General features: G+C 43.3%; 2 protein-coding genes across 36 annotated transcripts in view; both read left to right on the forward strand.

Annotated features, from left to right (window-relative positions):
• Window positions 1-17,569, forward strand: part of LOC135113079 (glucose transporter type 1-like) — a 112,404-nt gene extending 94,835 nt beyond the window's left edge. For 21 of the 35 annotated variants that reach the window (XM_064028103.1, XM_064028075.1, XM_064028076.1 and 18 more), the window contains 3 exons: window positions 107-139; window positions 9,476-9,573; window positions 14,644-17,569. In XM_064028103.1, coding sequence (XP_063884173.1) covers window positions 107-139; window positions 9,476-9,573; window positions 14,644-14,861 — 349 coding nt within the window. In that variant the 3' untranslated portion in view covers window positions 14,862-17,569. Of the gene's footprint in view, window positions 1-106; window positions 140-6,034; window positions 9,349-9,475; window positions 9,574-14,643 lie in introns of those variants that run through there. The other 14 variants (XM_064028072.1, XM_064028074.1, XM_064028081.1 and 11 more) reach the window with 4 other exon arrangements.
• LOC135112995 (gametogenetin-like) lies at window positions 14,949-15,548 on the forward strand. Its single transcript, XM_064027914.1, has one exon. The coding sequence runs from the start codon at window positions 14,949-14,951 to the stop codon at window positions 15,546-15,548; it is 600 nt and encodes a 199-aa protein (XP_063883984.1).
• Window positions 17,570-18,326: the final 757 nt, after the last annotated feature.

Below are 18,326 nucleotides of genomic sequence, written 5' to 3' on the forward strand. Positions count from 1 at the left end.
TGTGTGTGTAAGTGGCTTGAAAAAAAAACAACAACAAAAAATTCAGACATACAGTGTTTTATGGGAGCTAATGGAGGGCTGATGAGCCTTTTGCCTCTCCTTGCAGTAACTTCCACGCCGTCACCACCAGTAATCACTTGTGAGTAAGGTGACAGATGGTGCCTGTGTCCCCTTATCCCCTTACTTCCCTTACTCCCAGGTCTTAAATAGCCATGCATTCCCTTTCCTCTCTCCCATCCCTTCCTTCCATCCCTTATCCCTGACCTGTGACCCTTTTGAACCCTGTTTGACCCCATTTGACCCATGTTTGATCCCTGTTTGAGCCCTGTTGACCCTGTTTGAGCCTCTGGCCCTAGCTCAGTGCCCCTTTAAACTCCCTTTGGTTGATGTGGTGGTCAATGTTGTGGTTATAAGCTCTTGTGGTGTTTTCTCTCCCTGGTTTGTGGTGCAGTTTGTGTGCTGCTGTGGTGCTGTTTGCAAGGCAGTGTTAGGTATTAGTTTTCTCTCTCTCTCTCTCTCTCTCTCTCTCTCTCTCTCTCTCTCTCTCTCTCTCTCTCTCTCTCTCTCTCTCTCTCTCTCTCTCTCTCTCTCTCTCTCTCTCTCTCTCTCTCTCTCTCTCTCTCTCTCATTGTTGGAGTTTTTCTGCTAAGCTTTTGTCTTTAGTTGATCGACCAAAGGAATTATTTTTTTGGTGTCACATTCCTCTGTCAGAAATAAGAACAGGATGAAACGATAATTTTTCTGTTATGTTTCTCTGGAACAAAGACAGGATGAGCTACAAGGGGTCTTATTGAGGCTTAGAGGAATGTACTGAGGAAAAGACAATATTTAGTAAGATACGGTTCACTAAATACACTGATTGAGAAATGGAGGGAAAGACATGATGAGGAACTATTGGAGTGGCTGGGAGGAGATGGATAGTGGACAGAGACAAGTGGAGGAGATTAGGATAGATTTTTGTGCTGCAGTGAAACTATAGATGATGAAAAGATCTAATTAATGCAACACAGTGGGCATTATTCCATATTTTCCATGTCCCTAGCTGACACCAGAAGAAATAACAACAGTAGTATCCTAATCCAGTCTTAGGAATATTAGTGTGCAGAATAAGGAAAGAAAAAAAAAAACAAAGAAAACTACCTTGTATTCAGCTGTGAAGGATGAATCAAGGTTGTGTTGGTGTTAGTATGGACTGGAACTAGATTCACTCACATCATTTGTTGTGCCTTGAGGGTGGACATGAGGGGGTACTGAGTCATCACAGGAGAGAATAGTAGAGCAGCAGTAAAACCCTCAAGTGTGTGTCCTCGGATAAATCTTTAGAACATGTTGAAGTAAGGAATAAATTTGCTTACATATCAGATCATGTCTTGAGAGTTATGTGGTGGTATAGGGTCATCACATAGGTACTGGTGTAGTGGTGTTGTGGTGTAGTGGCACTCGAGTATGTGTCCTTGGATAAATGTGTAGGGTGTATCAATGCAAGGGGGGTGGCAGTAGATTCATTTAAATATGAGGCCTTGAGAGTAACTGTGCATTGCATACCTGGCACTGAAGAGAGTTGAAATTATGAAAGCTTCTCATATCCCCGCCCCTAGTACTCACACGCCAGTCTTCCATTGCTCGTAACTCCATTATACTTAGACTCAAGCATGGCTATTGAAGGAGCTAGAACTATTTCCTCCAGGTATAGTGTAGGGTTGTCGCAGGAGAGTAGTGTAGTGGTGCAGTCCTCAAGTGTGTCTTAGGATGAATCTTTAGGTCTTGTTGATGTGAATGGAGATTTGTGGTACATTTGCCTACATATCAGGTGGTGTTGTGTCTTAATAGCTGTGGTATAGGACTGTTGCAGGAGGTTTTGGTGTATTAGTGTAGTTCTAGGATGAATATTTAGGTCTTGTTGATGTGAATGAAGCCTTGTGGTTCATTTACGTACATAGTCATGTCGTCTTGATAGCTGAGTGGTGGTGTAGGGCTGTCACAGAGGGTACTGGCTTGTCCTCAGATAAACAACTAAAGCATAGCAGCTAATGGTATGTACTGGCCCTTTGCTATACCACAAGTCACCTCCCATTCCATAACTAAACCTCCCATACCCTCCCATATTTTTTTCTGTCCATCCCATTAACTCCCATTGTGCCCACAGCTTTGGAGGAGACCAGGTGTGTGTCAGTCCCTGGCAGACACTGAGGGGCCGCCAGCACTGCCATGGGGTGTGGTGGTGGTGGTGGTGGTGGTACTGATGGTGGTGGTAATGGTGACACTGGTACATAATGGTGGTGGCAATAGTTAGGTTGGTGATGATGATGATGATAGGGTTTGCATGACACCTTCAGTCGTTTGTATTCTTAAACGCTTTGTTCTCCTATCACAACAGTTTTCAAAGGCCACTGAGGTGATTAAGTCAAATTTTCAGTTTTTATCCCACTGATGGCAGAATCCTTGTTAAACTACCACTAACATTATAAAAAGATACCATTGAAAAATCCTAGTGATCTTCAGTAGAGCCTGTTAAAAAGGTAGCGACAAAACACCAAAACGTTTAAGAATACACTCTTATACTGTCAATCCAATGCATCTTTCTCCTTCAAGCCCTTTATAATATGTGCTAAAATACCCCTACAGTTTTTTACAGCCCTTCCCTCACCCTGTTTCTGCCCCTCCCTCCTCCCATTCCCTACCTCCCATCTCTGCATACACTCAGGAAACACAGGACTGGTACAGGATTGTCAAACCAAAATTTCACGCCACAAAGAAGAATTGAGTCCAGTTCTCCGAGTGAAGGTTTTGGATTCCTCCAGTCATTCAGATTGACTTGTTTCTGATTCTTCTTGGACTTTTTTATATTCACTGTTATTCTGTGTGTACGTATGTGTGTGTGAGTTTCAAGTTCTGTGGCTTCTCTCTCTCTGTCCTTCCCTTCCCTCTACATCTGCCTCCCTCCTGTCCTCCCATCCATCCTGTCTACTTAGAAGAAACTTAGAAGAAGTGGAAAGTAATATTGCATCTGTCTGTTTGCATTATGAGAGAGAGAGTAAGTGGAAATTATAGTTTTTAGAGCAGAGATAAAACAAGAGAGTCAGTAGTTGTTTTTATAAGTGAAAATTGAGCTTTCTAAGGCAGATAGAGTGAGAGAATCTATAGTTAATTGTCTATAAGTGGAAATCAAGGTTCCTAAGACAGAGTGACAAAATCTTTAGCTGTCTGTGGCACCACCTGTAGGTAATGGTGCCACAGACCGCACAGGTAGAAAGTAACACACCTGTATGGGACACTTATTGGGGATTGGCACTGGTGTGTGTGTGTGTGTGTGTGTGTGTGTGTGTGTGTGTGTGTGTGTGTGTGTGTGTGTGTGTGTGTGTGTTTTCTCCAGTCATTCCTCTCCATTGCATTCCTTTCTGGTGCTCTGACTCTGTAACTCTGCTTTAAGTTTTTGTCTCTTTAAATCAGACAAATTTATAGATGAGAGTGATATGTGGAAGTAGATAGATGTGTTTCATACAGGGACTGCCATGTGTAGGCCTGCTGGCTTCTTGGGGTTGCAGTTTCCCTTATTTTCTTATATTTCTAATGTTCCTTATGTTTATCTCCCTCTGTCACCACCTTCCTCCAGCAGGGTTAGACAGGGTATGTTAGGTAAGGAAGTGGTGGGTGGAAGGTGTGGGGTAAGAGGTGTTCACTGTGGTGGCTGAGGCAGCAGTAGTGATGGTGGAGGTGCTGGTGGTGGTGATGTTAATGGTGCAGCATTGTACATTGAACACAGCAGTTTGGTGGTGATTCAACACTGCTGTCTCACTGTCACAGGGTCAAGGCAGTGTTGAGGTAGCAACACTTGTGAATGTGTGGTTTATTATTATTATTATTATTATTGCCTTTCCTTATCAAGTGTACAGGTTCCAGTGTGATGTAAAGTTACTTGTTGTGAAGATGTAGAGGCAGATTTTGCATTGTCAAATTCCTTTATAATAATACAGATATGTGTCCTAAGAAACATGACTTACAATATATGTGTCGCATAACAGTGTAGGCATGTTTGGTACTTTTATGAGTTTGCTAACAGATAATATTAACCCATAGCCACCAAGACATGAGAATACACTCTAGGCTTCCATTTGTAGTGGTGGTGTCAGCCCAGGCACTCCACCAGGCCATGCTGAGGAGTGACAAGAGAATGAGGGTAGCTGAGAGGGGTGCAGAAGGCAGACTTGTGAGGGATGGCTGAGGTGGTGCGGAGAGCATAGAGGGAGCATAGGGCACCATCACTGCCTCCCACTTGATGGGTTGGTGATTAACTAAGAGGGATGCTGAGGGAGAGTTCCAAGGGTCGTCAGGTGTTCATACGGAGCATAAAGGGAGCACAGGCCACCACCACTGGCCCTCTCATGATGGGCTGGCACCTCATGTGTTGAGTCTTGAACTTGACACTTGAGACATCTTCTGGTGATGAGAGAAGGGAAGGGAAAGGTGTTAGGTTGAAAATATTTATAATGCACAACTTTCAATGTGTCAAAGAAAGGTATAGGATGCATCTCAGCTCATGGACACTTTACTTGATGTGTATAGAGTGTGTTTATTTCCTGGGTGCCTTGCTGGGTCACCTCCCCGATCTGCTCTGCTGGTCACAGCTTCACCTCGCCTCTACCAACACTCATGCATGACTCATTATTTTGCAAACAATACAAATTTAATTTGGATTACTTTCTTTACAGTTTCATTGCAGTGATTGCATTGCCATGTGTTGCTTATTTTCTTATTTGGTTTGTTTTCATCAATAAGAAATTATCAACCTTGTATTTTAATGTTTTTAAAAAGTGTTCTTGCTTTCATTACTCACAGCATCTTTACTAAACTATTTTTTATACAATATTTTTTTTATTGCAACAGTTTGGCAAAGGCCTCTTTTTTTTAATTTATGTATTTATTATTTAATTTATTGCAGTACAGCTTGATGTCAGATCTTTATTTGTAGTACAGTTTGGCATGAAATTTATTCATTTTTTCAATATCCAATATATATACAGTTTGATATATAAAAGATATTTAATAGCCAAATATTTTTGCATAATTTCATTTACCGCAGCACAATTTGACATGAAGAACTCTTTTTATTGAAGCTTATTTGAGTAACACTTTTTACTTTATTGCAGCAGAATTTGATGCAAAAAAATAAAAGAAAAAAATAATCTCAGGGTAGGTGACAGAATCAGGTTTAGTGTGGCTTGTCAGTCTTTGTTGTGTTGTGGTGTGTGTTGACGTGGAGGATACCTGGTGACAGCTGAGGCAACAGCTGGCACAGTTATGGCAGTTCTCTTTCCTCAGTTTGATCCTCTTCATCGTTGGCTGTACATTCTGCTAACATACTGAAATATTCTTCATGATATTTTGTGGGAGTCCGTTTTTATTTCCAATCTTTCCATCTGTCATTCTTTTCCTTCACTTGATTTGTTTTTATTTATGTTGTGCCTTATACATTTTTTTAATCTTTTTCTATGGTTTCCTAATGTTTGTCTATTTTTTAAGTTATTGTTCTGTTTTAGTTTTTATTGTAGTGTGTTATGTACTTTTATTTTCATGTGGTTATTGTTCATTTTTAATCCATAATGATATTTGTTGATTTTTCTGCTTTAATTTTGTTTCAGTTCATTCAGGTTGTGCTTACTTTCAGTTTGCTTCTGTTCAGTCTGATTTGATTTACTGTAGCTTCTGTTTTGTTTATACCTATTTTGATTCTTTTTTTTATTTGTTCTTTTTATTTCCATTCCATTCAGTTGTTCTTCATTTTTATCCATTATGAATTTTATTTTGTGTTCATTCAGATTTTGCTCGTTTTTATTTTCCATTATGATTTTGTTTAATTAAGCTCCTATTTTTGTTCACCTCCATTCAGGCTTTGCTTATATTCTTTTCCATTTTGATTTTCTTTATTTTAGCTTCTATTTTTTGTTTATCTCCATTCAGATTTTGTTTAGTTTGAATTTTTATTATCACTCCATTTGCTTACTCTCCCTCTCACTCTTTCACACTTTCCTTGCAGACCAATGAAGGGGGAGACGGGTCCTTATGGGGCCACGGGGGAGAGGGAGGAGGCCCACCTGTAGTGCTGCAGTGCCGGCCTCCTCCAGCCTTGTGTTGCTTCCCAAACTGAGGCTGAAAAAAACATAGCTCTCCTGCACATTCTCCTTGTGGTTCATTCTGTCAGTGGGAGAAGTGGTGGCAATGGGTATTCAAAGTCTCTCATCATGGATTTAGTTATGAAATTGATGTATCTCTCTCTCCAGTATATTTTTCGTAATAGTGGTTCATCCCCACAGTGAGGGAATACGTCTGTTCAGTTTACATGACACAAGAGGATCATGGGTATTTTGAATTGTCTTGATAGGGAAGTGGTAGTTATGAAAAATGTAGCTCTTCCATGTATTCTTTCATGACAGTGGTGCTTCCTTCTAGTGGGGGAAATACAGGAAATGTGTCTACTTAACTAGACAAGAGAAACGTGGTATCAGAATTCTCTCGTTAAGAAAGCAGTTATGAAAATTACTCTCATAGTTGGTTCATCTTCTCTGTAGGAAATAAGAGATGTGTCTACTTAACAATGACAAGAGAAAATTAAGTATTGGAATTCTCTTGTTAGGAAAATAGTTATGAAAATTGTGTATCTTTCTCTCACACATTCCTTCACAGCTAATTCATCTTCTCAGTGGGAAATGTTGATCTGTGCCTACTTAATGTACAGAAGAGAAATAGTGGTCATTGAATCCTCTCATCAAGGAACCAGTCATGAAAAATTTATGTAGATGTTATGGTCTAAGGTGTCTGAATCAACTTACTTTACTTATGACAGAAGAGAAACTAGGGCATTTGAATCAGTAGGGGAATAATTAAGAAAAGTCCACCTAACTTTATGGTTGAGGAGAAGCTGGTATTTGAATCTACATATTGCCAGAGGAACATAGGGTTTTGTATCCTCTCAATAGGGAAATAGTTATGAAAAGTCTACCTAATTGATTTGATTGAATATAGGCAGTGAGGAGTGAAAGATGAATACTTAACATGAATGAGGCTCAACTGAAGAGCAGCTGAATACTTATGGGGGAAACAGAAGCTTGTAAATAATGAAGAAAAAATACAAAAAGAAGGAAAAAAAAATGGGAATATTGATGGGTTAGGTGTGTGGTATATATGACAAAAATATTTACATATATATAACTTAACTGTAAACTTGTGGGAAACAGAGCCTTTTGAATAATAATAAAAAAGAAAAAAGATGCAGAAAGAAGGAAAAAGGGAATATTGGTAGTTAGGAGTTAGGAATAAGACAAAAAGATTTACATACACATAACCAAAGTGAATGGCGTCTGAGGGCATGCATGAAACAACTGCATCCTTGAATTAATGAAGGAAAATATCAAAGGGAGAAAAGGAAGGAGAGAAAAAAAAGAACAAACATTACCAACTATTATTCCATCCAAAAATTAGCTTTTTATGATTTTATTACATTTTTTTTCTTTTAAACTGTATAATATTTTCTCATTATTACCAGCATGCTATTTTCTCTTTCTTTCAGTTCATTATTTGGTTTGTAAGTAAAGCAAAGGATTGACTGAAGGGGGAAGATGCTTAAAACAATATTATTCCATCGAATAGTGTGCAATTTATAATATTTCAATGTCATTATGTTCTTTTATATGTATTTCATTGCCTCTTTGATTCATTACCACCACTGTGTCTTTGCTCTCTTGATTTCCTGAAGTAATAAATGAGGAACCCACAAAAAAAAATGCACAACTTATGAATTTTTGGTGCTCTTCATTTTTTATTTCATTTTTTTTATTGGCACCATCTTAATTTTACCTTCCCTTATTTCATTAATGGTGCCATGATTAATAAACAAGATACTCCACAAAAAGAAAAGAAAATTAACAATGTATGAATCTCCAATACTGTTCTTTTCCTTTTTTAGATTATGTATATTTTGTCTTCCTTTCATTGCCAGTATCTTAACCTATATGTCCTATATTTTACCAATGGGTGTCATAAGCAAAAGACAAGATATTAAGTAACAAATGTGCAATCGATGAATTCTCAATATCGTTCATAATTTTAAAACTGTCATGCATCTTTTCCTTATTTCCAGCATCTTATTTTTTTGCCTTTCATTACTGAGTCTCATAAGGCAGGAGGGAAAATGAGGCTACACACACTGGGGAACAGAGAGCCAAGTAAATGTACCTTCTTGAAATGGTACAGGTAATAACAACAAGAACTGGTGTAGCAGTGAAACGATTATCATGAGAACATTGTCATTTGTGTTGGTGGTGAACTCTTGTACATCATCAGAGGGTCTGGGGTCTTGCTCTTGTGGTGCAGTGGTTGGCAGTGGTGTGTGAATATTGCTGGTACTGTTAAGTGTGTTGTCTGGAGCCTAGTTTCAAATACGATGCTTGTAAATGATATGAGATTACATTTTTACTTTATTTTTTACAGGCATTCCCCCCCCTCTCTCTCTCTCTCTCTCTCTCTCTCTCTCTCTCTCTCTCTCTCTCTCTCTCTCTCTCTCTCTCTCTCTCTCTCTCTCTCTCTCTCTCTCTCTCTCTCTCTCTCTCTCTCTCTCTCTCTCTCTCATTACGTAGTTAGGATAGCCCAAAATATTACATCTTGTTCAACTTGCTTTCATCTCTGCTTGCTTCCCTGGAGTGTGTGTTGGGAGGAGGGAAATGAGGCAAGGATTTAGGAGCTCAGGGGTCTGTGAGGCTGTGGTGGGAGTGTCAGGTGTTAGCAGGGCAGAGTAATGCAGCAGAGATAAGGTGTGTTAGAGAAAGTATACACTGACAGCCAAATTTGGTAGAGGAAGAGACAAGACTGGTAAAGAGTAAGGGAAATGATCAATAGAGGAGGTGAAAAGGTGTGTTATATGTAGTTAGGTTCCTGTAGAAGGTTGTAGGGGTGTTTTGCAGTGTGTGTGGCAGGTGTGTGGATTTATAGAACAGGTGTGTAATAGAAAAAAAAAGAACTAGACTAAGATCAGTAAATGTATCATAAATATTCATGTGTGTGACAGTTTTTCTGATGTGTGAATGTGAGAGATGTGTGTGTGTGTGTATGTGTGTGTGTGTGTGTGTGTGTGTATACAGGTATGTAGTCAAAAGCAGCAACAGCAAATACACAAAATAATCATATATATGTGTGTGCATGCATGGGTGTGTTTGTTTGACAGATATGTATGTTAAACAAGTGTGTGTATGATTATGTAACATGTAAATGACAAGTGTATGTATGTATGAATGTATGTGTACATGTATAAAAAGCAGATATACAAGAGAGAGAGAGAGAGAGAGAGAGAGAGAGAGAGAGAGAGAGAGAGAGAGAGAGAGCGAGAGAGAGCAAACAAACATACATACAAGCATACAAACCACAGAAGCAGCAGGAGGAGCAGCAGCAGCAGCAGAAAAACATGACCTTTTGTATTGCGTTTCAGGAGCACTTTGAATTGTGTTAATACTCTCGGATCCAAACCACTGGAGGCTGAACACGCCGCGCTCATCCGGGAACTGTCGGGGCGCGCTCACCAACAGTGTAAGCCCCCCCTCTGTGCCCCACAATGCTGCCCCTAGTCCTCGCCCCTCCTGCCTTGCCCCAGTGATCCTAAACAAACTATAAAAGAAATCATGTCTTGAAACACTATATATTTCAAGTCGATTTTCTCCTTGGGTTCTCGGCAGCAGGGGTTGAGGGAGCTGAAAGGGTGTTTTTTTTTATTTATCAACTCTAGGCCTGGTTTTTGTGTTGCCTTGCCTCGTTCCGCTGTTCTGCCCTGTTCTGCCCTGTTCCGCCCCTCCACACATGTTTAATTTGGTACTTCAATGCCCTCCCCACTCCCTACACCCATCTCTTCCATTTTCCCTCTCTCTGCCTTTGTTTTTCTGTCTCTTTCTGTCTTTCTCTCGCTCGCTCGCTCTTGTAGTCTTTCAGTATGGGGTGTGGCAAGGCAGAGTATATATTTGTCCAGCTTTAGTCATGCATTGCAACACTCACACACACACACACACACACACACACACACACACACACACACACACACACACACACACACACACACACACACACACACACACACACACACACACATGCACACTTAAGCAAAATAGTTGCTCGTTGTTGGCAGTAGTTTAGATCTCTCTCTCTCTCTCTCTCTCTCTCTCTCTCTCTCTCTCTCTCTCTCTCTCTCTCTCTCTCTCTCTCTCTCTCTCTCTCTCTCTCTCTCTCTCTCTCTCTCTCTCTCTCATGATGGCTTAGTCTTGCTGTTGCTGCTTTGCTTTTTGAGAAGGAAGAGGAGGAGGAGGAGGAGAATGAGAGGAGGTGAAAATTACCAAACATTACTTAGGGGAAGGAAAGGAAGGGAGGGAGGGAAGGAGAGAAGGAGGTACATAAGAATGGGTGGCAGACAGCTGTAATCTCACCCTTCCAGCCTTATCGTGACTTACAGATGTAGAGCAAGAGGTTAGGTTTAGTCTACACATTCATTTGTAACGGCTCTGAACTGTTATCTAGAAGCCAAATAAGGTCGAATGGTAGTAAAGATATGTTTAAGTTAGGTTAGGTTAAAGTAAAGGGGCAGTACCTATTTCATCTTATTCATGTGTGTTATATCTTAGCGCAAATATCCGATATGGAAATGAAGATAAAATTAGGTTAGGTTAGGATACAGGGGAAATATTTTGTGTCACTCGTATGTACTGTATCTTAGCTCAAGAACCTGGTGCAGCTCAAAAATGGTTCGTGTCAGATGGCAAAGGGTGAAAAAGAAAGGAATGGCTATGTTAGGCTAGAGGGAATGTATCATGGCATCATCTTATTCCCACATGCAACGTATCGCACAAAGCTCAGCCCGACACGACTCAAAGCAGTTGTAAAAAGGCATGCAAGGAAGAATGGGAGGAAGTTAGTTGAGTTAGCTTGGGTAGGAATGACAGACTTCAACATATACTTTCTCTCAGCCTGAAGTAGTTTTAACCCTCTCAATCCAGTGGCTATTTTGTACTGTTATTTAGGCTTTGGTGACATGCTTTTACTTAGTGTCACGGGTGCTGTCTCCAACCCAGTAAGCTGTGTGTTGTGTCTAGTAAAATTCTTGGTTCAAAAGGATCTAATTTTTCATGATTTCAAGTTTGGAATAGACTGACCGGATATGTTTCAAGAAGCCACCCGGGTTTTAAGGGTTAGAGCCAAGTGATGCACGATGGCACTGAGGAATTTGGGTGAAGTTTTGTCATCTTAGGAGAAAGTGTTACATCTCATGAGTGTTGGCGTGGGGCAGGTGGCGTCACCCTTCCTGGCCTCAGTATATGGAATAGTGTGCCTAGTCCCCCTCTCCACCACCCATACATCCCCATCACAGCTCAGTACCCTTCTTAACCATTTCACTGTGGTATGCAATGCTTTATGAAACTAAAAGCAATGTATCAAATATTTATAAGCATTTATGAGAAAGGTGATAAAAAAGTTTTTGCAATTTCTGGCCAGTACAGTGTTTGGCTGTACAATGAGGTGGCTATAGAACATGAAAAGATATTGCAGAGTGGCTAGTAAATAAGGAAAGATGTGCAGAATAGCAGTGAAAGGGTTAAGGCTGGGTGAACCGAGGAGATGGCTGTCATCGCGGCACAAACAGATTTAGCAGGTCTTAGTCTCGGCATGACCTAACGCAGCTGTGGAAGGATGTGGCAGAGATTGACAGAAAAAGTTGCTAGGTTATATTAGGTTAGGAGGGAATATCATGTCTGTTTTCTATATATTATTTTGTTGCTTACCCTGATTTTTGCTCGTCTGGATGCAGCTCACGTTTTTAATTGTCGTGTGCATAAAATTTGCTTAGGTTACGTTAAGTTAGGTTAGGTGGGAATGTTTCATCTTACTCCCATGTACAGTTGGCCAAAGAAGTCATGTCTTGTTGTGCCAAAGAAATCATTCTCAAACAGCATCAAATGTATCAGAGAAGAAAAAAAATATTATCAAACACTATAAAAAAATATTCACTATCAAACACTGAATTATATCAGACAGAAGAATAATGATCAAACTAGTACTTCCATCTGTCATATTCCCAGTTCTTGTTGGTCTTTCTAGAGCTCAGTACAAAAAAAAAAAAAAAAACATACTCAGGCAACCAGTTCCTGTTCTCATCACATCCCCAATTCTTCTCAATCCTTGTGGAGTCCTTGATGCAAAAAGTTATACTCAAACAGGTATATTCTTTTTGTAGTAACTCCATGTGTCACATTCTCAGTTCTTCTTAATCTTCGTGGAGCTCAAGACAAAAGAAAATCATACTTATAATATTAACTAGTACCATGTCTTGTCACCTCCCTGGTTCTTATTAGTCTTTGTAGAACACAATACAAAAAAAATAATGATCAAACCAGTACCTCCACCTGTCACATCCTCAGTTCTTCTTAATCTCTGCAGAGCTTGATACAAAACCATCAATTCATCTATACACTGGCTTCTCTTTCATTTATAGACATGAGACTCGGATCTTGTGACATGACTTCTTGTTGGGCAACTGTACTAAATCTTTCCTGCCAGTCTTAAGTACTAATCACGAATCACGAGGTGCCACTGAAAAGTTGAGTCAACTTCTTGTGTTCTTTTTAAAATTAGTGATGTCTTTAGTGTAGCACTGGACACACATAAGCTTCTTTTATACTCCCATTGAAAACTTGAGGCAAATATTTGTGTTCTTTTTAGATAAGTGAAATTTTTTGTTTCTTCTGCCAAGTTTTTGTATAAGATTCTTTTTTTTACTTACTTATTATCAAGATCTACTACTTCAGTTTGATTCACAACTATATATTTGCTCAGAATTTTGATGTTTCTTGTATAAATGCATACTTTTTTTTTTACAATTTTTTAAAACTTTTAAGCACTATTATGTTAAATGTAGTAGTTTTTTAGATTTTTAGATTTCTCAAACACTCTATTATGTTCTGTTGGTCAGCATGTAACACACCACTGGGTTGTCTTGCCTTCCATCCCATAGTGTTCCTTTTCTCTTTACACACAATGATGAAATAGGAGTGGTGAGAAAGGATAATGATGAGTAAAGAATGGACTGCACTCATTTCACACACAGCACTGAGTTTTGTTTGGATGTTTTACTTCTTTATGTTTTGTATGCAAGTATGGATCTCTCTCTCTCTCTCTCTCTCTCTCTCTCTCTCTCTCTCTCTCTCTCTCTCTCTCTGATAAGTGTTAATCAGCTACATTGTCATCTTTCCCAACACTTGTACTGTTTCTTCTCATGTCCTCACCTGTTCTCATCATCCACTCACTTTCTCAACGCCTCTATTACTTCGTTGTCACACTTCCACACACTGGTGGGTCCTGGAGTGTGACTGCCTGGGTCTTGGATTGAGTTGCATGAGACAAAAGTATTATTATTATTATTATTATCATCATTATTATTATTATTATTATTATTATTATTATTATCATTGTTAAGTTGACTTTGATATTTTTGTATAATACCTTAAGTTTTTTTTGTATATTTTAATTGTTGCTTTAAAAGAATGGATCTGTGCTCACTGACAGTTTCCATCTCCTTTACTTTACTTTATGGTTATCAATAAATGAAGTTTATTTTGACTGCATGCCATGTTATTTTATTTACGAGACTTCCTGCAGAGGTTTTGTTTCTTCTTGCCTGGTGTTTGATGGGGCCGTGTAGGCTGTGGTGTTTCTTTCCTTCATGTGAAGGTCACCTGTGCTGTGTGCAGGCCGCGGGGACTCTGCATCCTGCTGAGGATGCACAGGAAACACGTGGGGTTAGCGTGTGCAGGGTGCGCCGCAGGGTGTGTGAGGCAGGGAGCGAGGTCGAGGTGTAAGGTGTGAGGGGAGGTGGGGGAGGAGTAGGAAGCAGGCAGGCAGGCAGGCAGACAGACTGCAGGCGTCGGGGTGCCACGGGAGGGACGCCCCGACCCGCCCTTCTCTTACCCCGCACTGCATGTCCCCACCGCCCCGCATGGCCCCGCCCCGCCCCGTGTCTGTGTTGTGGGTGTTGAGTGTGGAGGAGCAGCAGCGCGGCGCCGCGAGGAGTGGATCCCGCGGCAAGAGGGAGGCAGCCCAGGCGGCAGCGTCACGTGGCGGGAAGTATTGGTAGCAGCACGTGTGTGTGAGTCTTGAGTCATGAAGTACGGTAGTGTGGTGCCCGAGTCACATCTTGGCAGCAGCCTGTAGCAGCCACGGGCAGTAGTGCTGGAGTAGTGTGTTGTGTGCTGCTGTGCGTGTGCTTTGTACTATTCCTTTATCATCATAAGTGAAATGTTCAGTGATTTGAACCAAAGTTTATGTAACATACAGATGTATTAGTATTCAATGCTGCGTAAAGGTAAATGATACACTCCCCTCAGTCACCGCCCATCTCTGCGTGTGGCTCGCTGGCTGAGGGAAGTGACGCTTCTTAGCAAGTACAAGTGAGGGAACCACACCTCATTACTTGTAACGTCCAAATTATAAGTCATTGAACATTTAACTTGCGATTATGAAGGAATATTGACATAAGGCACCCACATAACAGCAGTGTGTTCTGATGTGTGTGTTATGTGGCCCTAAGCAGCAGTGGAGTAAGATGGCGTGTGTCTCCCGCAGCGCCATCAGCACGCTCTGACAGGAGCGACGGACCTGGCGGCCTCGGGCGGCGGGACAGTGAGGGCAGCAACTCGTGCGGCGGCAGCAGCCGAGCGGAGAGCGGTGTGAGCAGCTCGCGGGCATCCAGCCAGGCGTCCAGCCCACCGGACAGCAGCGCCTCCAGCCGCCAGTCAGTCATCGCCCAGACCATGCCACACCCCTCCGAGCCGCCCGTATGACTAGAGGCCACCACGCGGATGTGAGGACACGCCCAGGGCCCATGGCCGCCTCAGGGCCGGCGGTCTGAGCCCTCTCCGGCACATGTGATGCCGGAGGACCATCCTCCCGCGTGGCATTCCCTCAAGCCCCGGGGGCGTGAGCCCTCTTGGTCCCCGGAGCCCCCGCCCTCTCCCGTGCGCGGCCCTCATGGTGTGGTGCCCGCCAGGCTGCGGGCCAGCCAGGAGACCCTGGAGACCACCAAGGAGTGGCCGCCGCCTCCCCAGGACGTGGAGCTGGGTCAGCTGGCGGCACCCCCGCCACCCCGCGCCTTTATGCCCGGCACCTGGTCGCCCCGACCCGAGCATCTACCTCTGACGGCGGCGACGGTGGCGGCCGTCCGCGGCGGCGACCCCCGCAGCCCTGGGGCGCTGGCGGCCGCGTCGGTGGCGGGCAGCCAGGTCATCTATGACCACCAGCCGGTGCGTCACGCCGCCGACTGTCCCGCTCATCGACTGGAGACCAAACCGGACAGCGTCCGCTCCAGCAGTCGGCCTGCCAGCCGGCCCAGCAGCCGACCCGCCAGCCGACAAGGCAGCAGAACCACCAGCCGACCCACCAGCAGGTCTGCTAGCAGATCTGGGAGCAGATCGGCCAGCAGGTCTGGACATAGATCGGGTTACAGCTCGCCAGGAAGCGACCTGCGCTAGGTGGCGGCGCAGGCGGCGAGCAGCCTTCCCCAACGAGTCACTGCCCTACCCCGTGGTGCAGCGGCGGCTGCTGCCACCAGCCTGTGGGCGGCCGGCCCACCACTCACTCCGTTACGCTTGACTGCTTCTTGTTTGTTGCCTCTAGTCCTAGCTGGAGACGGCGCCTCCCACCACTGCAGCGAACTGTGTAGACAATCGTGGAGCGGCGGGCGGGGAGGCGCACCCCGCTCCGGTCCGCCTCGCCATATGGGCGCGCGGGGCGGGGCGGGGCGCCCCACCCCCGGCCCAGCCTCGAGCCCGGGTCCAGGACGGGAGGTCGGCCGGCATCATGGTTTACTATAAACTATGCAATACACACACACGCCTGAGGTGCGCCCGCCCGGCACCACCACCACCACCACCACCACCACACCCACGCCCACGCCCACGCCCACCGTTGGCAGCGCGGCGGCGCCCGCCCGGCGCCCGGATGTGATAGTCTAGTGCTGAGAGACTGACCTATAATAAGTCTGCTAACAAAAACAAGACACCAATATTTCCAAAAAGTGCCACAATTATAGTGTTAGTGGACGAGCTCGCTCAAGTAATGTTTAGGGAGCCTGTGACCTTGTCCTTGCTGCCGGCGGACTGGCGGCCGGCGGCGGTGGCGACGGCGGCGGCGGCGGCGGCGGCGGCGGGCGGAGCGGCGGCCGGCGGGCGGCGGTGATGCGTCAGTCAGCTGCAGGCGTGAGTGATCGTGTCTCAGACACAACATTAACAAGTTAATTTTATTGAAATATGCATAATTTACATGATGCTTTACAAAAGAGAAAAATTGCTTGCTAAGAAATCTATAGGTTTTAGAATTTCTGATCAAACAGTAATGTAAATACTTATTAGTTAAAATGTCTTGTTGGACTTGTTGTTTAGTCAAACTATTGAGGTCTGCAGAGGAACATGTGAGGGAGGCGGTGGGCGGCAGCCGCGGCCCGCCCCGCCCCGCCCGCCACGCCGCCCCGGCGTGACACCCGTCACCCCACCACTACCCCGCCACCCAGCCACCACACTGCCCCACCACCACCACCACCACACCACGAAACTACACTGCCTTCACCACCACCGCCCCACACACACACACACACACACACACACACACACACACACACACACACACACACACACACACAGAGGTAGAGGGGCCGGGGGTGGGGTAGGGGCGGGGCCGGGGCAGCAGGGCGGGGAGGGGCGGGACGGGGCGGGTCGCGTCGCCGTGGTCCCAGCGTCACTCAATCCTACATTTGTAACTAATGACATAGGTTTCCGCATGCACGCGCCGCATTAGTGCCGGGGAGGGACCAGGGGGGCACCACGACCACCTGGCGTGTGAGAGATATAACTCACCTCACCTCGCTTCACCTCGCCGACGCCCCCAGCAGGACGACACTACTCTCCCTCTCCCTCTCTCTCTCGCTTTCTTGCTCTCGCTCTCTATATCTCTCTCGCTCTCGCTCTCGTCTTGTCTTTCTCGTTGGTGTTTTCCTCGCTCAATCTACTACTATGTTTCTCTCTCTCTCTCTCTCTCTCTCTCTCTCTCATCTCTCTCTCTCTCCTTCTCTCTATCTCTCTCTCTCTCTCTCTCTCTCTCACCGCGAGCGTCGGCCAGTGGATCTCCGTAGTTTCTTTATTAACCACCTGGGTAGATAATACATATGCATTCATTATTATTATTATTATTATTATTATTATTATTATTATTATTATTATCATTATCATTATCATTTATTTTTTTCCATTCTTTTTTTTTCTTTTTTTTCTTTCTTTAAATAGTTTCCCGAAGAATAATTCCCCAAAGAGAGGATTAACTCCTGTGGGTGTGTGGGCGTGTGGCTCCTGAGGGCGGCCGTACGTGCGGGCGTGGAAGAGCAGGCGCGTTAACTATTGATAACCTGCCCGCCCACACCCATTGCTTCGTTAATTATGGACTATCATTGTTGTTTACTTAAAATAATGTGAAAAAAATGCTAAGAAAAAAAAAAGTTATGAAGTGAAGTACGATAAAGAGAGTGGAAGGAAGTCTTGTGTGTGTGTGTGTGTGTGTGTGTGTGTGTGTGTGTGTGTGTGTGTCGAAGGGCGTCTGCATTGCGTGCGTAAGTACATTCGTTGTATATCATAACCAATGGGAAGGATTTTAACGAAATATTACGTTTTTTTTTTTTTTCCTTTTATTTTTATCGTAAATTAAAATCTTAGAGCAGACGCCCCGTTATAAAAACTAAATAACTTTTTCAAAACACGTAAAAAGCCAAAAATATTTAAGGTAAACCTCAAAATTTATATAAAAAAAAACACTAATTCAAACCATTGTGATATTAATAAGGGGGGAGGGTGTTTTTGGTACTAAATAATTACTAAATATATAGACTTAAATAAATAAAGAGAATAATAAAAAGAATACTTAAAAAATGTAAATAAATTGAGCAGATAATTATTATTATTATTATTATCATTGCGGGATTTAAAAAAGTACAATTAATGGCATTATTAAATAGAGTCCTTGATTATGTGGTTGGTGATGTTGGCTAATTAATTAGTTTATCTCACTCAATCCCTCTCTCTCTCTCTCTCTCTCTCTCTCTCTCTCTCTCTCTCTCTCTCTCTCTCTCTCTCTCTCTCTCTCTCTCTTCTCTCTCTCTCTCTCTCTCTCTCTCTCACTTATTTTATTCTGACTTATTTTACTCTTACTTTTCTCTCATACCACGTCCTACTCATCCTCCACCTTGTTCTCTCTCTCTCTCTCTC

The sequence above is a fragment of the Scylla paramamosain genome, chromosome 25, assembly GCF_035594125.1.
Source record: "Scylla paramamosain isolate STU-SP2022 chromosome 25, ASM3559412v1, whole genome shotgun sequence".
Classification (NCBI taxonomy): domain Eukaryota; kingdom Metazoa; phylum Arthropoda; class Malacostraca; order Decapoda; family Portunidae; genus Scylla; species Scylla paramamosain.

Excerpts from the sequence above, each read along its gene's own strand:
- LOC135112995 (XM_064027914.1), top strand. The coding sequence starts at position 14,949 with ATGCCGGAGGACCATCCTCCCGCGTGGCATTCCCTCAAGCCCCGGGGG.